Source organism: Elgaria multicarinata, chromosome 19, assembly GCF_023053635.1.
Source record: "Elgaria multicarinata webbii isolate HBS135686 ecotype San Diego chromosome 19, rElgMul1.1.pri, whole genome shotgun sequence".
Lineage (NCBI taxonomy): Eukaryota > Metazoa > Chordata > Lepidosauria > Squamata > Anguidae > Elgaria > Elgaria multicarinata.
In genome coordinates, this window is record NC_086189.1 from 5,394,716 (window position 1) to 5,415,582 (window position 20,867).

At 47.6% G+C, this 20,867-nt stretch overlaps 1 protein-coding gene across 3 annotated transcripts in view; it reads left to right on the forward strand.

Annotated features, from left to right (window-relative positions):
- The window catches only part of GOLGA2 (golgin A2), a 44,407-nt gene that overhangs the window by 16,128 nt on the left and 7,412 nt on the right, over positions 1 to 20,867 (forward strand). For all 3 annotated transcript variants that reach the window (XM_063144570.1, XM_063144572.1, XM_063144571.1), the window contains 14 exons: positions 2,889 to 2,927; positions 4,385 to 4,447; positions 4,625 to 4,718; positions 6,938 to 7,044; positions 9,399 to 9,457; positions 11,044 to 11,185; positions 11,976 to 12,065; positions 12,245 to 12,352; positions 12,510 to 12,600; positions 14,852 to 15,195; positions 17,194 to 17,307; positions 18,924 to 19,148; positions 19,666 to 19,765; positions 19,854 to 19,942. In XM_063144570.1, the coding sequence (XP_063000640.1) occupies positions 2,889 to 2,927; positions 4,385 to 4,447; positions 4,625 to 4,718; positions 6,938 to 7,044; positions 9,399 to 9,457; positions 11,044 to 11,185; positions 11,976 to 12,065; positions 12,245 to 12,352; positions 12,510 to 12,600; positions 14,852 to 15,195; positions 17,194 to 17,307; positions 18,924 to 19,148; positions 19,666 to 19,765; positions 19,854 to 19,942 (1,665 nt within the window). The remainder of the gene's footprint in view (positions 1 to 2,888; positions 2,928 to 4,384; positions 4,448 to 4,624; positions 4,719 to 6,937; positions 7,045 to 9,398; positions 9,458 to 11,043; positions 11,186 to 11,975; positions 12,066 to 12,244; positions 12,353 to 12,509; positions 12,601 to 14,851; positions 15,196 to 17,193; positions 17,308 to 18,923; positions 19,149 to 19,665; positions 19,766 to 19,853; positions 19,943 to 20,867) is intronic.

The following is a 20,867-nucleotide window of genomic DNA, read 5'->3' on the forward strand; positions in this document are numbered from 1 at the left end:
AAACACAAATGCTGTGATGAGGAAAAATGACTGAACTTTTTCTAAAAAATTGAGCTTTACAAAAAAAAAGAGGGGGGGGCATTCATAGCATACTGGATTTAGTGGGAGCTGTACTGGACCAAGATGTCTCACGTTGCAAACAGAAGATTCCACCTCCAGATCCTTCTGCTGGTTTCTAAGGTCTGGTTTAGACGTAAGAGGAAACATTGGTCTTTCAGGGATTATAGGAGTTGTAGTCCAGGAGTTAAGTGCATGAGTCTTGGGCTCATGCGCTCTCTCCTCCTCTGCTGCAGCCTTGAGGATGACATTGGAAGCTTTCTTTTTCTGAATTCAGTTAAACCCTAAACTCTGATTAATTACGGTTAGTTGAAACAAGCTAGCTTCATAAACTATGGTTTAAAATTAGCTTATTTCAACTAATCATAGTTAAGACTCACTGAGTTAGACATAATGCTTATTTGCGGTTAGTCCTAAAACAGAAGCAAAAGCTTGTGAACTCCTTCCAGCAACACTGGAAGAGGATAGGGGATGGGGTGGGCAGAACATACAAACCCAACGTTCACTGTGGCTCCTTCTTAATGACAGGTCATGATTCTTTGTTTCCTATTGCGATGAAGTGAGAAGCCTGAACTAAATTGATAAGCCATGGATGATCTCAGTGCATCAGAAACGTTCAAATAGGCTGTTTAAAAAATAACCTAAATTCCTCAACGTCACCGTCAGATTTTCAGGAGCTAGCATTACCTTTTGAGGTGCTTGAAATGAGCCTTGTGGAGAGATGAGTGAGGTGGGGAATCAACTCCTACCTGATAGCACAAAAGTGTTAGGTCTCTGTGAGCTTAAAATTTTTCCAGCATTGCCTTACTCATTCCTCCTGAAACACAAGGGCAAAAGCCTTGGTGGGTTTTTTGTTTTTTTGGTAAAAATGGGATTCTGCAGGATCTATGTTGCAGTGGCTGTATGTTGCATTGCAGCCGTTTTATTAAGGAAATTTATGAGTTGCCCTTCCACATAAGCTCCCAGGGCAGTGTGTAGTTAAAAGAATAAAACAATACAGTTAAATTATATATATTCAACACGGAACTAGCAGCACCCATCCTATAAATCCGGCTCCGCCATAAAGCACTAGTTAAAGTTAACCGTTGCAACATCCTGGAGTACTGGAGCAAGTGCATCTTTGCCCAGCAATAAAAAGACGCCTGGCATCTCTGAGGAAGGCATTCCAAACGTGAGGCACTGCGTCTGAGAAGGCCGACTCTCTGGTCACCCCCTGCCTAACCTCAGGGTAGTGTGCAATGGAGAAGGGCTTTCAGCGGATTTCTGGATCACCCTTTTGTACCTGAATTCCTCTTTCCTGTAGGACTCACGTTGCATGCTCAGAGCTCCTTCTTGCTTGTGGTTAGGCCCTGAGATTTTCCTAGCAATATTTCAGAACTTGCAAAATCAATTATCCCCCAAGGAAAATTGGGAGGGACCTTCATGAAAGATAAGAGGAGACGGCTTCTTGCCTCTGGTAGCAAGTGAGGAAAGGTCAGGGGCTACTGGAGGCATTTGGATCCTGAGGCTGTCAGCATCATTTTATTTGGAGGCCAGGTTCAGATGACACAGGAAGCTGCCTTATACTGGTTCAGACACTCCGGAGTTTCCAGCCTTACCTGGAAAAGCAGTGGATTGAACCTGGGACTTTTTGCATGCAAACCAGGGGCTCTACCACTGAGCTACGACCCCTCCGCATGACAGTGAACTTCAGGCTCAGGCACTTCCTCTTCCTCCTCCACGTGTTGAGGTGGAGATTGACGGCTTCCTGATTTAACCACAGTTACCCATTCTGCCTGAATTTGGAAACTCTGGTTCATTCTAACTGGTTATTTCAACCGTGGCTTCAGTTTCTGGTTTAGCAACTTACACAGTTTGAATAAGCCACCTTTTCCTGAGTTCAGATGTATTGAGAAACTTGATTTATTCACAGCCCAAAGTGAGGGAAGGGCAGTGAGAGCCCAAGGATCACCATGATTTATTTATTTATTACAATTTTATACTGCCTAGTAGCTAAATCTGCTGACGTGTGACTTGGTATTGTGTCAGAACTGGAACATTATCACCCACTGCAGTGGGGCTGTTGTCTCTTGTATCCTGCACCATTGGACTTTATCTCCCCACCCCCACCATTTTGTGTGCATTTTGTCTTCCCCACTGCGCAACTGCTCTGCTAAAATTAAGAAGTACTTCCACTATTCATCATAACATTCTTTTTGCGTCCCTTTTCTGCATTTTTGCCCATATCCTGTAGCGTTACACCTGTTTATGTGTTGTTCTGATGGATTGCAGGATCAAGGCTTGCCCAGTATGGCCGGAACAAAACAAATGCTCCCCTTCAAAAAATACCTGAGTGGTCTATTGCTGCCTCAATTCTCCCCAAAATATCAATCAGTCCTTGAACTATTTTGGATGCTACCTTTCAGTGGACCAACTATTGGGTTGTGCTGAAGTTTCAGACTGAGTTGTACAGAACAGCCTCCCTACAAAAACAGACCAGTGGAGCTCAAACGTTTGATATGTATAATGTATAATCTGTATAACGCTGGTTCCCCGTCTATCTTACTTAATTTTGCATTAAATAATCCTTGACAATCGTAGGTGGCACCTTTTATCATAAGGGTGAAAAGCTATTAGTCCTTCAGCCTTTCTGTTGATACAGATGAAGAATAGTTTCCCAATCCAAATAGACCACTATTTTCATTTATGGCAGGGGTCCAGGGTGTGTTAATTCTAATAAATGTTACAAATACTGGGAAAGCCCTAGGAGTAATCCCCAATGAGCTGGGGAAAGCTAGAAGTCCAGGAATTTTGCTGTTAATATTAATGCATCCATTTTGCTCCTTCTGCAGAAACAGCAGAACGTATTAGCAATGGATCAGCTGGAAAAGGTAATATGCTCTGCCTTGGAGTTATTTCTTCACCTCAGAAGCAGGGAAAGGCTCAGTTCAGACAACACATTAGTCAATGTAGTGTGAAAACTCCACTCAGTGGTTGAGTTTTTAGGACTTACTCACCACAAAATATGTTATAACTCCACTGTTGTGTGACTGTGGGCTACAGTGGAGTTGAGTAAAATCCATCACAATGTTTGATTGACAGTTCCTCCACCCTCTCTCTTCCCCCGGTCCTCCCAATGGTATCCCATCAGCCATTGCTGCCAAAAAACAATCCCAGTGGCCCTCCTAGAGCAGCTCTTGCCAGAGAACTCTGTAGCCAGTGGGAAAAATCAACGCAACGGAAAACTCCACAGAGCCTGCCACACAACACGCAACACAATGGTTGTGTAGGAACTCTCCTCTGCACAGCATGGAGTGTTTTCCCAAAAAAATAAAAATAACCCCTCCACCATTGCATGGAGTTTTCCCACCAGCCAACATATTTCTCAATGGTGGTGTAAAATTCCACCATGGAGTTTTAAAACTACCATTGAGAAACGTGTTGTCTGAACTGAGCCAAAGTGTACAATGAGAACGAGTGATACCGATGCACCCTAGCACTGGAGAAAAGAATTACATAAGTGGAAATTCTTCTGTATGATGGGGATTCCAGACGGCAACTCGAAGCCCACCGGGTGCATTGCCCCCATTGCTTGGCTAGCTTCATCTCCAGGGCCGCATATTCCTGTGAGGAGCTGAGATGGGTCTGAGGCTTGCCATGCAATAGGAATGGTCCACCTAGTGAGCAGCTCTTCTGTGCATTGGCTGCCACGTAGAGCCACTGACACACACACACACACATTTGTAGCATCTTGGCTGTGAAAACTGGGTTTGGTTAAGATGCTTCTGTGCCCAGATGCTTGGTCAACAAGTCGGCATAAAGGTCTGCTTTCGTTCAACTTTCACTTTGCCTGGCATTTGTTAGTGATAAAGGGAAAATAACCAGAGTCTCTTTCACTAAAAATGAATTATCTTCCATCCTTTAAAATGCTAGGAACCCAAGTTTTATGTTTCCTGATTCACAATGCTGGCTCAAAACACCTAATTTTGAACTATTGACATACTTCCTATTTTGTTTCGAAACAGTTTCTTGGACTAGAATTTTGGAAGTATTAAGCTGAATGCATTTTCATTTAGTTATTTTGTATGGGATCTCTAATATTTGCAGCTTTGGTTAGAATGCGAGAAACTGAAGCTCCCCAATAAAACTAAGTGAATGGCAGTGTACGAATAAAAAAGGGGAAGCTAAGGTAGCCTCTTTTCACTGGGGTTTGTGTGCAGTCATGGTGGGTGGTCAGAGAGTGCACTACATCTTTAACATTGTGGGGATTGAATATTGGGGATATAAGAGACAGGCCGTCGATTGAGTATGGTTTTCATGTTGAAATGTTTACTTTGTGTTTCCACAGGAAAAGAAGGGGTTTGAGCAGAAATTTTCAAAGGAGCAAGGGGCATTGCGAGAACAGCTACAGGTGCAAAACGCCCTCCTCCGCATCTTCTTTTAGCCCGTTAGCGCTCGCTGGCTGCGCTCTGTGTATTTGGGGAAAAGCACCTGCTGTTTACGATTTGTCTTTTCAGCAGCTGCGGTGATGAAGGGGGTCTGGGCAGTAGCACCCCATTCATCTAGCTGTCCTGTGCTTTCTTTGAAGGTCCACATTCAGACCATAGGAATCTTGGTTTCTGAGAAATCGGAGCTGCAGACAGCCCTTGCGCATACACAGCAGGCCGCTCGGCTGAAGGCAGGTAGGCAACACACCCTTGGGACTTCAGACTGACAAATCAAGGAATGTGCTTCAGCCTTGGAGAAGAGACTGATCACACTGCTTTAGCTAGCATAGAGGAAATGCTTGTGTCATCGTGGGTGGTTCTAAGGTGCAGCACATGACCACCAGTCCTGAAGTTTGGCTCTGGCTGTCCAGCCCTTTAGACAGCCTTCCGCAATCTAGTGTCCTCCAGATGTTTTAGATTACGACTCCCAGAATCCTTGACCTGTAGCCATGCTGGTTGGGTCTGATGGGAGTTGGTTCAGAATTCCCAAAGGACTCCAGGTAGGGGAAGGCTGCTTTAAGACGTTGGCAACGGGGAATTTGCTTCAGGAAGCTCGTTGGGAATTGACCGTGTGAAGCTGCCCTCAGTAACTCCTTCGTTATGAATGTTGGAAATACCTGCCATGTGGCATCATTCCAGCTTTCGATAATGTATGTTTGTTCATACAACCATTTTTACCCTCCCATTTCCTGCCCAAATAGGGCACTTGAGAGCAGCTTACTATCACCCAAAATGTAATAAAACAAGTAATAAAATCGCGCTGTGACGGCTCAAAAGCAAGAGGCAAAAATAAGAAAACAGAAATGTCAGGCAGGACCTTAAAGCACATTTCAAATAAATCATTTTTCACCTGCTTCCTGAATGTCCTCAGGCACAAGCAGAGCTGGTCTTCCTGGAGCAGAGAGACTTGATCACTTGACCCTGTCACCCCACCCTCACAGGAGTCTTCAGATACTCTTGTCCCAAGTTTAGGGTTTTAAAAGTAAAAAAACCAGCACCTCTTAAATTGGCCCCTGAAATTGGGGCCAATTGCAGCTATTAAAGCACAGTTGTAATACAGTCTCATGACTGGAGCTATGCTCAGCGACTATACTGCCACATTTTGCAACAATCAGTATTTTCAGACACTTCAGACTAATGGAGCATGTTGCTGTAGTCTAATTTGAAGTAACCAAGGCATGTATAACTGTGACAAAAGTTCGGCCAGGGTACATCCTAGAGGCCCTGTTGAATCATATTAGGAGCAAGCTGTACTGTTCAGTGTTATTTTTTTGTTCTTGAAATCAATCAGAAGTACAACGCCCCCCCCCCCCCACAAAAAAGCCCACAACAATTTTCCAAAATAATGTATTGAATGCTATTGAAGCAATTAATAATATGCCAGAAATCCTACCGTAAACTTAGACAATTGTAGAATACCTGTAGACTAGCATTGAACAGACTCATTATTTGTAAAGGCCCATGGTCAGCCTTGTAAATAACCCCAAAATTGTTCAGTTGCCTGCAAAAATATTCAGTATCCTGCTGTGAGCTGGCAAATGAGGGACGGAGAGTTCCAGCGGCCTGCTACATTTCTGTGCTGGGCTCCCTCCTCTGCCTGGTTTCTATAGTGGGCACAGATGACAGAGGGACAGACCCCTCCCACCCCCGTCCCCCTGCTCTTTTGCCTGCATGCTGTTCCTTGTCATCTCTGGCTACTAGGCCAATGCATACATACAAGGCCACCCATGTATTTTTTTTAGTACAGTCAGTAGATAAAACTTTTTGATGGTATCTCCTTTTTTTGAGTACCATGTAGTTTAACCACCTAGTTGCCTTAAGGTAGGGTGACCCTATGAAAAGGAGGACAGGGCTCCTGTATCTTTAATAGTTGTATTGAAAAGGAAATTTCAGCAGGTGTTATTTGTATATATGGGGAACCTGGTGAAATTCCCTCTTCATCACAACAGTTAAAGCTGCCCTCTTTTAAATTTGGTCACTCTAGTATAGCTCCTGCAGCTTTAACTGCTGTGATGAAGAGGAAATTTCACCAGGTTCCCCATATATACAAATGACACCTGCTGAAATTCCCTTTTCTATGCAACTATTAAAGATACAGGAGCCCTGTCCTCCTTTTCATAGGGTCACCCTAATTAAGGTAGCTTTTGTTAACCCTGTCCTGAGAGCACCCGGGTGTTTCTTCTGTTGATAAAAACAGAAGAAGAGCAGGCCGATACGGCTTCCATTTGCCTGGCTCCTTCGTCCCAAGCATTTGCCGCTGTGATTCTCAAGGGTGCTTAACTGCAAGTACAACAAGACGTGTTACCAGATCTTGTTTACATGGTGGGGAGGGGGGAATATATGGTGGTGGTCACATCCTGGTGGTCTGCTTGCTTGCTCCCCCGCCCCCCCTCACCTTGTTTTCTCTTGAGCAGGAGAAGCCGAGGACCTGGCTGCCCGGCTGCAGTCCTCTCGCCAGAGGATATCTGAGGTGGAGCACACACTTTCCTCCCTCTCTGCTCAGCAGAAGCATGCAGAGAAGGTAAGAATGTCCTGTATTTACATGATTCCCCTCTCGTCTCTCTTACACTTGGTGCTTCCTTCTTTTGGAGGCAGTGCTAGGACCCACCAGCACACGCACACACACATCACCACCACCAGAGTGGCTGCATCATCCCAACAGGCATTTAAAATATACATTTTGAAGCCTATTGGTTTTGCTTAGCACCACAGATCTGACACTTCCCTTTGTTAGCTGTGCCAAATTCAAACTGGGCCTCTGGCAGGGAGACCGAGAAGAGCCCTCAGTCAGAGAGCCGTTTTGGCATCCACCTGCCTCCAGCTCAGACTCCTGTCTAATTATCGGTGTCAAGTTTTAAAGAGTTACTTTGTGCGGACGGAGCCAAACCCTTTTGTGGGATGCTGGCTTTAGCAACTGCAGGCTTGGCTCTGTCACCACCTGCTGCAGCCAGATCTGGAATTCTAGATACATCCATCTCATGGTTTCATTTGAAAGATTGGTGATAGTCCTGAGGGGACGTGCCCTTCGCTGCTTGAATTTTGCTTGAGCAGTACTTAGCTGGCATATGTACCTTGCTTTAAGGTTCCCGTGGTGTGCGTGTTTACAGTGGGCAGAGAGATCCCTGCTAAAAATACCCCAAAGATGTTGCTAGAATAACAATATCGTTTACAAGCTTATTATAGAACAATGGGACAACTTGAGTGAGTTGCAAGTTTTGAATGTTTTAGCAAATACTGGCAGACAGGGAGAGCAGCATGGAACACGGGGTTCATTTGGCAATTAAGGATCAGAAAGTGATCACCAGATGAGAAACATGTTGTGAACCACTCAGAGAGCTTTCGGGTATTGGGCGGTATAGACATATATCTCTAAATGTTCTTTGTTTATTATTTTGTAGCAATAGGTGTAGCCTCCAAGCATTTTCTTAAAATGAAAGACTCACTTGTTTGAAAACAAGTAAGTCTCCAGGCTTCATGGTTGCAGAGATAAGTTTGAAAATGCAGTTTCGAAATTAATGAAAATGAATAAATTAAACCCTTGTGAGCCCACATTCCATTGTGGGATTTCAACCCTGTTTCCTAAGGCTACAGGCCTAGATTTTTCAAGGGCTGCTTCTCTCATACTGGGTTTCATGATGAATAGTTACTTAATGAATACATTGTCCAATTTTAAGATATTGGGTGACTTCTAAAAAGAATCAACAATAAAACGAATGCAAGTACAAAATTAAATACAAATCTTCAAAGTTATAAATGGGATGTAACTCATTAGCTACTAAATGCAGTTGCTAAACACAGTTGAAGGCCGCTGAGGACAGAATTGTTTCAGGATGGAGAGAGGCATTCTGTCAGCACAATAACAGGCCCTTGGCATCAACACCCAGGACCTTAAATTGGATCTGGATGCTACCAGGAAGCCAGCTGAGCTCCCACAAGGCTGTCTGGATGTGTTCTCTCCTCTTGCCCTTATGGAAAGGTCCTTTTCTCCTCCTGGGAGGGCGGAGGCTGCTGCATTTGGCACCAGCTGGGGCTCCCAAGTGCCCCTTAAGGGCAGCTCCATTGGAGGAACATGCTTTCAGCATAAGAGCAGTGTCAACCAACTGTGGCTCGGCACCTGTCGTATTCAAGTAAAAGGTGTGCAAGCAATAATGCCCAGAAGAAATGTGCCGTTCCTCAGGGCCAGCTCTGGTTTTGAGGAGGCCCTTGGTGGGCTTACCTGGTGGTGGCAGCAACAAGAAGCACTGTGGCCTGTAGCAGGTGCCTGGGAGCCACTTGCTATTTTAATTTTCCACAGTGCTCCTCATGTCATGGCACTGTGGGAAATGTAAACGGTGGCCCAGGCAGGCATCAGTGGTGGGCCCTGCTGCAGTGCTGGGGCCTCAGCAGCTGCCCAGGAGTGCAGGAGCGTCCTGTCTGGGATCAGAGGCAACGTGGGCCTCAATACCAGCTGCTGGGGAACAACACAGAGAGCATTCCTGCCTTCACATCTGCGTGTGAGCTTCCTGGAGGCATCTGGTTGGCCGCCATGGGAAACAGGATACTGGACTAGACAGGACTGGTCCCATCCAGCAGGGCTCGTCTTAGGTCCTAAGGGGTGCTGACACCAGCCCTGGTAGCCTTGCACTACTGACGCTTGTTCCGTGTGAACCTCTGTGCTCAGCAAGCTGCTGATATGTGATAAAGCAAACGCAGTTTGCCCTTTCAAGCCTTCACCTGCATCCTTAAGGGCGGGGGTGGGATGAAACTTGCCCTTCTCCGAACTGGAAATGGACAGCGGATGCTAAAGATTTAGTGGCTCCGAAATGCTCTGCAAAAGCAGAGGTGCCCAGAGACGTAGCCTCCCTCCTTGAGTCATGCATATTTTGTTGTTGACAGCATAACAAAGAACTGGCAAAGGAACGAGATGCTCTGAAACTGGAAGTGTACAAGCAGAGGTGAGGTTTGCTATTTTTGTTGCAGCATAATATTGTCTGCGATGTTTCCCTGCTTGTACAGACCGGACAAGGGTCTGCTTTCCAAAGTGCTCCCCTCCTTTTAAATGGCTTTAGTGACTTGCTTAAGTAAGTTCAAGGTTGAGGTGAGATTTGCTCTAAGGTTGCCTTCCCCCAACCCGAATAGCAATCCCCATCAAGGACTATGCTGGCTGAGGATGATGGGGATTGTTATCTAGCACAGCTGGAGCGCACCAGGTTGGCGGAGGCAGAATTCGGGGCTTCCTAACACACGCTGTTTGCTACTGTGTTGAATCCAACTTCTACAGTGGTGGCCAAAATTGTGGACACTTTTTGAAATTTACATGTTTTGCAACTTTGCATGCTTATAGAAAATGTTCTGTTTCACGAAATTCAAATGTTTATATATCAATTGGAAGAGAATTTAATGCTGAATTCAATACAAAAAACAGAATGCAAATATCTGCAGGACAAAAAAAGTTATGCTTTAGTCTAAAAACAAACACAGGTGATGGAGTGAAGAAGCGGATTGGAATTGCAAACCCTACTGGCCAATCACAGTCCTTGTTCTGGGGACCAATCACGTGGCAGTAGCTGTGATACATCATGTTTCAAGTTGGGGAAAGTCAATCTTGCTGTTTGTTCTGTAACTGAAGCGCAATTGGAGATTTGTGTGAATATTTGAGGTATTTCTCAAATTAAAAGTGTACGTACATCCATCATAAATAGAGCCATGGCACCAAAGAAAAGAGTGGATTGGACACCCAGGAAAAGAAGCAGGATAGTTGTATTACGTGAATCAGGTCTTTCAATTGATATATAAACATTTGCATTCCGTGAAACAACGTTTTCTATAAGCATGCAAAGTTGCAAAACATGAAAATTTCAAAAAGTGTCCCCAATTTTGGCCACCACTGTAGGTAAGCTGTTTAGCTCATAGCCTCCCTGCCACTGTGATAAGATACTGTTGTGGATGTTGGCCAGACTTACTGAGCAAGGATTGGAACAAAGGCTTGCATGCCATGGGGAGGGGGGGCGCGTTGCTCAGTGGGAGAGCTCATGCTTCGCTTGGAGAAGGTCCCAGGTTTGATAAGAAGGAGCCTGGAACAAGTGACGGGAGATCCTGGAGAGCCATTGCTGGCACTTGGAAGAGACGAGGCTGGGCCTAACAGACAAATAGGGTGGCCGGTTCCTATGTTCCCTATTATGCGTTCCTTGATGGTGGGGGGTCATAGCTCCTTTCTCTTGAATTGGTTGTGCTGCAGAAGATATTTTGGTGGGGGTGGCTTTTTTACCCTTTATGATAAGTGGCAACCTGCCCTCCTTTGAGGCTGATCACCCAAAAGAGAGAAAAGGGGTGGGGTGGGGGGGAATAGGTATATAAAATTAAAACAGAAGAAAAAGCGTTACCCTAGAAGTAGGCTTTGCATTGCACTCTCAGATTAATGGCAGGTCCTGGATCTCAGTGATGAAAACTTCTGCTCTAATGTGTGACAGAACCCACCAATAGGCTCTTATGCGCACTTATCGTTCTAGTGATACTAACTGCTTGTGTGTGGTTTTTCTAGTAAAAGTGGCGAAGAACTCAAGCAGCAGAACTCTGAACTGTCGGAAAAGCTGCGCAGCCTGATCTCTCAGAACTCGGCCATGAAGCTGGACGTGGAGGATTTGCACAAGAAACTGGAAATGGCGGAGCTGATGATTCAGCAGGTGATTTGCGACTTGGTCGGAGATGCTGCGTCTGGCATCACAGCCTTGTAATAGCTGAGGAGGGGAGAGGCTTCGAGCGATGCATAAAGCTACTTCTCACTCCCAGACAGTTAACATGGTATTCTTTAAAATGCAAGGTGGGGTCGCATCTCTGGAGCCTGGAGGGAAGCCTCCCTGTTTTTCCAGGAGGGATTCTAGCACCTTAAAGGTTGTCTCTCAGAGGAGATGATCCCAGGTCTTTGTACTCTGCACCCCAAAACTCTGAATGCTTCACTAGCAAAACTCAGCAATATTTGTTTGATGCAAAAAAAAATTTCAGGGTTGCAGTGGGCTGCAGGTACTGAAGTGCTGAAGCCATGGGGATTAACATTTAGGTATTCAGTATGGGGGTGGGGGACAAAGAGGTAGCTAGAGGATGTTATGATCCAAGACTCGTGGGACCCCTGCCCTGTCCCCTTCCTGTATCCAAGCCTTTGTGGCTTTTCTTCTGCAGCTGCAAGTACTAGAAATTTGGGAAACGTGGTAAATGAAAGCAAAGCTTAACTGGCATTTCTCCTCTTGATAGTTCCCTCGTGCTGAGTATGCAAAACTGCACTTAGATCTCCCTGTCTCCCCATCACAAAACATCCATGTTAATCTTCTGTCCAAAATGTGGGAGTTGGGCTGAAGGGCTCCGTAGAAGCACAAAAATCTTCTTGTGAACTACTGAAGTGTTGGAGGAAGGGTGGAATGAAAAGGAGCTAGCAATTCCCAGGGTTTGCTGTAACCAGGGGTTTGGTTCTCCTGCCAGTTTGCAAGCCAGCCAGGAGTCCCGGACGCCACTCAGCAGATGCAGATGGTGCTGGAAGAAAAAGCCAGCTTAGAAGCGCAAATTGCCCAGGTGAGCGTGATGTCGGAAGAGCCCCTCCCTCCCTCCCTCCCTCCCTCCCATGCAGCCCTTTGTGCCTGGCCTGGGGATCTGGCATCCATAGCAGCTTGCCTTGGCTCCGTTCCCGGGAGCCGTGGCTTCCTCCACACGGCTTGGCTTATGCTTGTTTTTTCTCCTTACTCGCTGAGCAGCTGTCCGAGTCACTCCAGCAACTGCAGGCTGAGCGGGATCAGTATGTCCACAAGCTGAAGGAGGAAGGGGGAGTCTGGCAGCAGCGAGTCCAAATGCTCTCTGAGCAGGTAAGGATTGCCACTGCTCTCCTGCTGGGGGAGGAGCAGCAGGAAGAACAGCTTCTGGCAGGGCAGCGACATCGAGGAACTGGAGAGGAGAACTTCCCCGTGGAAAGAGGCGGGGAGCAAAACTGGTCTTACCCTCCCACCTTTTCCTGTGGTGCAGGTCTGCACTTTGACGGAAGAAAAGGACTTGAACATCACTCGAATCCAGGAGCTGGAAGACAACCTTTCTGAGTTGCTCAGCAGCCAGGCTGGTAAGGATCAGCGTTCAGAAGTTCGGAACCCCTTTCTCCCCATATGACGCCGTCCCACCTGTTCCACGCGACTCCAGACAGGCTCGCCTTCTAGGTCTCCGGCCTTCCCGTCCCTCGCTCCGTCCCTCAGTGGAAACACACGTGCTCTGCAGGCAAGGCGGGTCCAGTCCTGGGCTTCTCGTGTTATACAGGGAACTGGGAGCAGACGAATCAGCCTTCTCTGCCTGGAGCACTGCTGATAGTGGGAGGAGGCAGTACTGAGCCAAACAGACCCATGATCTGAATCGGTACAAGGCAGCTTCCAGTGTTCCGGTACCTTCTGTCCCTTTGCCTGGTGCAGCCTCCCCTGTCTTGGCAGTCAGGATCACCTCTAAGGGCACAATCCCTATGCGTGTTTAGACAGGAAAATAAGTCCTACAACTCCCAGCATTCCCCAGCCAGAAAGGTGAGCGTTGTAGGCCTCCCCACGCCCCACCCCCCCGGTCTAAGCATGCACAGGGACTGTGCCTTTCAAGGCTACGTTTAAAACAGGGTGGGCAACCTCTGGCACTCCAGTTTTTGGGGGCTAACAACTCCCAGCATCTAAGCATGCGTAGGGATTGTGCCTTAAATCTCTTCTTGGTGGATTCATACACATCTTTCTCTGCCCCTATTATATTTGTAGGCGTACCCCTTAAGATGTAAGGGGTAAAGAAGTTTTAATGTTTTAAAGATGTTTTAATCATGTATGGTATGTTTTTAATCCATTTTTAATGTGTATTTTATATCATGTTTTTATACGGTTTGTTTTATACTTTGAATGGTTTTGGTTTTTGTGAACCGCCCAGAGAGCTTCGGCTGTTCGGCGGTATAAAAATGCAAATAATAATAATAATAATTAATAATAATGTGTGTCTGCCACCAACATGCGCTTCCACACACAGGGATCATACGGACGCAGATGTCTGGGAGCCGCAGTTGGCTGTGGCTCCCTGTGGAGTGTCCACTCCGTGGCAAACCTGGGTTTGGGGTTTGAGTAACGTGGGAAGTGGCCCTTTGTGTCGAGCCGACTCTCTCTTTTTAACCCCCTCCTTCCCCCTACCCTGTTCACCTGAACGGCTTATTCTGTAAGACCATGGCTAGACACGATGGTGGCAAATCAACGTGTGTTTAGACCCAGATATGCTGCAGTCATGCAGAAAACAGGGGTCTGGTTTGAGGGGCGTGGGGGTCGGAGGAGCTGACCACCTCCCTTTTCCTGAGGCATAGGCCCCTGCAGCCCTTCTCCCTAAAGTCTTTCCTCTTGGTAGTTTATTTATTTATTTATTTATTTATTAACATTTTTATACCGCCCAATAGCCGAAGCTCTCTGGGCGGTTCACAAAAATTAAAACCATTAAGAACATAATAAAACACCCAACCATCTAAAAACCCAAATACAAAATACAATATAAAAAGCACAACCAGGAAGTACTGCTTCCTTCCAGTATTGGGAGCCGAAGTGTGCTGTGGGAACTTCCTCTCCCTAAGTTAGGCCACTCTCCCAGCCCAGGATGCGACAGCAGAACTAGCTTTACACCAATCTCCTGCTGTGATTTCTAGCTTGGTCCACAGCCTTGTCCCTTCCTGACCTTCCTGCTTCCAGTCTCACCGCCTTTCTGCTCTCATGCTCCCTCCTCCTCCTCTTCTAATGGGATTGCAGCCCATGTGCTTAATTCACACAACCCTCGGCATCATCCAGCTGTCTGGTCACTGCAGTCCCAGTCTTGCTCTCTGGACCTCCCCTTTGGGAATCATTTCTGCTTCGCCCATGCAGCGGGGAGCAGGGGAGAGCGCCAAGGCAGTGCTGCTCCAACCCTTTGGGTTCTGTGACCCTGCCAGTTCACTCTTTGGTAGGTCAGTGGTCCTTCCTAGGAAAACATTTCCCTTGCCCCTCCCTTAGCCTCTTGCGGACGAAGCTTTACGGGGTTTTATAGGCTGTGGGTTACTTGAGCAAGTCATCTTTGCTGGCCCAAAGATAGCTCAGTCAAAACAGGTGGGGTCGGAGATCCCAAAATGTCCCATCGCTTGAAAACGGGTCTTCTGAAGCTTCAGTCTATAGAGGGCTGTAGTGTGTGGGTGGGTGTGGGGTGCCTTTCAGTGGCCAGTGGGAGATTGGCTGCTGCGGTTTCTGGCGTGGAGACGGTGTAACCTGTCAGTGGATTTGGAGAGGCCACGATAAGGCCACGAGCAACCTGTCTCTCTCTCTCTCTCTGCCTTGGCTCCCTACCAGTGAAGCCCCCAGAGAGTGAGCCTGCACCCCCTGCGGGACCCACAGAGGCCGAGTTGCGCTTGCAAGGAGAGCTCGTCCGGCTGCAGCAGGAGAAGGAGGCGCTTCACGGGCAGTGCCAAGCCCAGGTGCAGGACAACAAGCAGCTGAGCCGCCTCAATCAAGAGCAAGAGGAGCGGCTGCAGGAGCTGGAAAAGGCGCTGCAGCGCTACAGCGAGGAGGCGGTGGACCGGCACCAGCTCCTGGAGGACATGCAGAGCGACAAGGCAACCATCAGCCGGGCCTTGACCCAGAACCGGGAGCTGAAGGAGCAGCTGGCTGAGTTGCAGAATGGGTTTGTCAAACTGGTGCGTCTCTCCTTGGGGTGAGAGGCAGACACTCCCTCCAGGGTCCAGGTGTGACAGACACCGCCCCCCTCTCCCCCCCCCCAAAGCCGCTATGCTTGGGGTCATAAAACACACCGAGAGGCTTTTGTCGATGGCTGCATGAGCGGCTCGTAGGTTTTTCAGCTTGGTCTCTTCCTTCCACCAGTCTGCTCTTCCTTGGCTGTTCCTTTTCCCTATTTGTCTCGAGGAGTCTCTGGCCCTGTTCAGAAGACACCTTAAACCATGGCTTTCACCACGGTGAATAAGGCTTTTCGCTTTACTCACCGTGGTTAAAGCCGTGATTTAAGGTGTCTTCTGAACAGGGCCTGTCTCTTCTTCCTGCTTCTGCAGGTGCCATCATCTAGTGCTGCTTTGGATTCTCCCAACTGTCTACACGTTTCTTGTGTTCTCAACCTGAAATTCTGTGAACCTCATTTTACGCAGACCCTGTTCAGAAGACACACTAAGCCACGGTGGTTAAGCATTTTGAGCTAAACATTATGGCTTAGTGTGTCATGTGAACCCTGACTTAGCGTGTTGTGTGAACTATTCCTAACCATGGTGGCTACATAACCACGGTTTAAACACACTCATGAACCATTTGCTGCAAAAGGGTGAGTGGCTTAACCATGGCTTATCTTAGTGTGTCATCTGAACAGGCCCACTGTCTCTAAAAAGCTTGTCCTCCTCATGGCTACAGAGCGGGGCTCGGAAAAAAATCTTGCTCACAAACCTTAGACCTGGGGTGGCCAACTTGTGGCCCTCCATTATTAATTTTGTATTATTCTGGCCTACAAGTCCCATCATCCCTCACCATTGCCTATGCTGGCTAGGGTTGATGGGAGTTGTAGGCCAAAACATCTAGAGGGCCACACTTAGCTTTAGAGTGTGTGTGTGTGTAATGAATGAGCCTTCTGTTTGGAGAGCAACTGGTTGTACCCTGTACCATGTACTGCATGCTTAATCCTGCATTTTCTTCTGGAGCCTTTCCTATGAATGTTGCTGAGCGCTTTCTCTGTCTTCTCATTCAAAGATTTTCTTTTTGTAGTTAAAAACTACAATATTTTACAGTACAATAAGCCATGGTAAAGCCATTATCTACAGCTTGGATTCATGATCCTTTCTACACAGTACTGCTTTGCCATGTACAAAATACATAAAAGTATGAAGACTGGTTAAATTGCTCCCAAGAAGTATCTGGTCGTTTTAGAGAGCAATCCTATGCACATTTAGACGGGAAAGCATCCTACAGCACCCAGCATTCCCCAACCAGCGTAGCTGGGGGTTGTAGGATGTTTCTCTGTCTAAACGTGCCTCGGATTGCGCCCTTAGTCTAGAAGGTGCAAGGCGGGTGAGCATCCGAGATGAATACAGAGGGAGAGAATAATCTCAGGATGCAGAAAACACTTATTTCCATCAATAAGATTGTTTTCTGCATCCCGAGGCTGTTCTCTCCTTCTGCGTTTACTCTTAGTCTTGAGAAAGGGGCTTAATGGTGAGCTACCAATCCCTTTAAATCAGGAGTAGACGACCATTTCGGCGTCTGCGTTGGCCCCTGTGGCATCTTTCGGGGACTGTATTGGTGAGCTGGTGGTGACACATGGGTGGGACCAACACACACACGCACAACTTTCTCACCGGTGATCCCCCTCAGGATTGCTGTTCCCCAGGGGCGGCGGGGGGGACATGGGCTGTACAGAGGGTGGTCCTCATTAAAGGCTTATAAACTAGAGCCGTGAAAGATGGATCTTCCATTGGCCAGGGTTGAGACTTCTGCGCCACTAATTGGCTTTTAATTTTTTTATAAATTTACCTGGCTAAACTATTTTTATCCCAGCTCTTAGTCATCAGTCCCACCTCTTGCGGTTGCTCGTAGGGCTGCATGGGATCCCCCTAACTGTTGAAATACGGATCCTTGCAGCCACTGAGGAGGTTCTGTTCTAGCCTCACTTGACCCCTGCTCCACTTCTGTCTTCACAGACCAATGAGAACATGGAGGTGACCAGTGCCTTACAGTCGGAGCAGCATGTGAAGAAGGAGCTGGCCAAGAAGATTGGGGAGCTGCAAGAGAAACTGGCTGAGCTCAAGGAGACGGTAAAACTTTGCTTGAGGACACAGCTGTGGTTGGCAGGACCCAGTCCAGCCCCCCCCCCCCCCCGGGGCATGCAGGGATGGGGTGGAGCGAGAGGGGCCGCCAAGGGGGGGAGGCCGGTTTCCTTTCTGGGGGCCTTTTTCTCCGTGCCGAGCAGTCTTCGAGGCTGCCTAGGAGGCTCTGCCCCAGCAGTCCCTGAAGTTGGGCTACTTTGCTTAGCCTTCTGACTGGAACATAGAGGAATGTGTTTTTAATTGCTGTTTTATTGCGATTATGTTTTTATTGCTTTTAATAGTTTAACCGTTTTTATGTATTTTGTTGTTGTAAGCCGCATTGTGAGGACTTCTGCCTTGAAAGGCGGCCAAGAAATGTTTTAAAATAAATAAAAATAAATAATAAATACCCAGCCCGGGTACACAGCTTCCCACCTTGAGTAGAAGGAATGCAAACTCTGGTAGAGTTCTGTGGAAGGATTTTGTTTGGGGGATGCAGCCTGTGTCATCCGAGAGCTCCGCAAGCCATTTATATTCGGAATCACGAGATTTGGCAAAGTAGCTTGCCGTTTCCCTTGCCTGCCTTCTATATCTTCAGTGGCTGTGTCCCCCTGGGCTGGTGTCATGACAGCTTTTTTTGTAGTCATCCTTTGAAAACTTCCCAGCAGAGTGTGTGATGGGAGAGAAGCAAAGGGGATTTATATGAGTTGTGCCAATAATTGTCGCCTGTGGCGCGCTAGTCTCAGATTATTTATTTATTTATCATATTTATACCCCGCTCCTCAGCCAGAAAAGGCTCTTGGAGTGGCTTACACTTAGCAAAAAAGACAGTCTCTACCCTCAGGCTTACAGTCTAATAAATACATGACACACAAGGAACAGGAGTCCAGGAGGGAAGAGGTAAATTAGCACCGTAGGAGGTCCTTCATTGCTTGCTGAGATTGTGTGGGTTCCCCTTCCGGCGTCTTAAGCTTTTAGGCAGGCCCCACGTGTTCTGCAGAGCATTCATGAAGTATTCGATAGATTTAGAGCCAAACTAGATATAACAGCAGATCCATGTGTCAAAATCAGGTTGCAAATAATTCCTTATAACGTTGTGGGCTGGCTGGCTGAACTCTTCCCCTGTCCATGCTTCTCCCCTGCTTGGTGTAAGACACTCTTTAAAAAGAGAGAGAGAGAGAATGAAAGGATGTAAAAAAATATGAAAGTCCCATTACAGTGAGCTTTTTGAGTGGTGCTTCCTGGGAATTTGTTAAAAGAACAATCCCCCTTCCTCCTACCTGAGAGGCCATAGGTGAAGGAAGCTCTACAGAAGCCTTTTTTAAATGGTATGGAAAACACTAGCCTGTTGGATGCTGTTCTCAGTCTCGTAGCCTTAAAAACATGGATGTATTCTTTTTCAGGAGGCAATATAGCTGGGGATAATTACTGTGTGTGGGGGGAAATATGGGTTGGGGGAAGAGTTCAGCCCCACCCACCCACCCCCTGCCCCCATTTTGTAATGTTTAAGCCTGCCCTGGGGCTTGCACCCATAGTCCATTCTGTACCGTCACATGCGAGGCTCAGGAAGGGGAACTCTTTGGACTAGAGTTTTGATAACGGGCTGCTTTCTTGCTCCCTCCAAGGCGGCTGAGAAGACGCAGGAGGCTCAGACCCTCCAAGCACAGCGGGATCAGTACTACACCCACCTCCAGCAGTACACGGCCGCCTACCAGCAGCTAGCCATCGAGAAGGAAGAGTTGCACAAACAGCACCTTCTTCAGACGCAGCTCATGGACCGCCTGCAGCACGAGGAGGTCCAGGGCAAAGTCACTGTGGAGATGCACCTCAAAGAGCTGCAGCACGCAAAGGTGAGGGTTGGGGCTGCCGCTGCGGAGGCCAGTGTGGAGAAAGCTTAGGTGGCTGTTCAGTTTCTGTGTCAAGATGGAGCTCTGCACTGGCAAAAAAGACCTCCCGCCTGCTTGGAGTATGTTTGCAACAAGGGCCGAGAGTGCCCAGCGCATCCAAATTCTGCCCTGAGTGAAAACTCATTCTGTGTTTGGAATCATCTACTCAGGCAAGAATGTGGTTGTGTGCGATTTTGCATAATTCTAGTGGTGTAATTTGGGTTTTGCCAGCTGTGATGAAGAGCTGCACTGTGGGAAGCAAGAAGGCAGGTGCCCTGAGGAAGGATCCAACCTGCCAGAAATTCCCTACTTTGGCAGTTGATTGGCGTGACAAGGCCTTCCTGAGCATCGTTTCTTCCGATGCTGTGCCACTTGTTGCGCTGATACAAGGGAACGCGTGTGGCCTTTGCGCTGGGTGATCTAGTCTAGTCAGACCTGGAGGGGCTGTTGCAAAACCAGATCCGTTGCTTCTCTCTTGAAGGAAAGCCTGGAGTCGTTTGCCAAAGAAAACAGGGAGCTGCAGGCCCATGTCAGCCAGCTCACGGCAGAGCTGGACGGACAGATGCTTCCCAGGGCGCAAGGTGAGTTGGCTTTTCTTCAGCAGGGACACCGCAGAGCTGATCCCATCAGGCTGCTCCAACTCCCCTGTGCATCTCCTTTTGCTTGTAGGGGACGGAGTGGAAACCGAAGAGGCTGTCGAGGACCCGAAGACTCTTCCACTCACCATCCCAGAGGATTTTGGAAGTCGAGAGGAAATGGTGAGCACTTGGAACATTGTTCTTTCTGTTTTCCAGCACCATGAACCATTTCTGGACTTGTCTTACATTCGGGATTCTTTTCTCCTTATGCTAGACTTGCATCAGCTTCCCCCACGTGTTTAAATCTAATTCCTTCTCAACCTGTTCTTAGCAGGTGAACAGTTTGTCACTGAGAGCCTGTCAGTCTCATGATTTTATACTGTAGAACAAGGGGTGGGCAGAAGGTAGGTCTCCAGATGTTTTGGACTTTGACTCCCAGAAGCCCCTGCCAGCATGGTTAATGGCAAGGGATGCTGGAAGCTTAGGCCCAGAACATCTAGAGATCTACTTTTTGCCCGGCCCTGCTATAGAAGCCCAAATTATAAGCACCCCTTAGTATTACTCACTTTTTTATGCCATTTGTATCCCTCTGTGGAACACAGAACGGTACCTATGGGCTTCTAGCTGGTTTAACAGCTCAGTACTGGCCAGAATCAGAACTCCTTAGTTTCAGAGTCAAGATTATATCCCTGGCAGGCGTTTGGACCATTTCACTTGTATCTCTGCAAGTTTGCAGAACTTGGTTCCCCCCTGCAGTGAGTTTTGAGCTGTCTATTTGGCAGATCTCTGAAATAAATATGAATGCAAATGCTCAAGATTCAGGTGACTCAAATTTTGCATATTGGGCCACTGCCTAAGCGTTCGCAGTCCCTGCAGCCCAAGTGCTTCGGTGCCTGCTAGCCCGTGGGGCTGAGAACTCTCTGGCCCGCACAGCCAGCTCCCCACAGTATCCCAGAGAGTATGCCCCTGCCTTTTGCCATCACACATCCTGCACATTGCAAGCCAACCTGGGAATGTGGGGTGGTGGGGAGGTGTCGTCTGAATGAAGCCTTGGAAAGAGTGGTCCTGAATTGGGCAGGTTTATGAAGGCAGCAGTTCCTGCTAC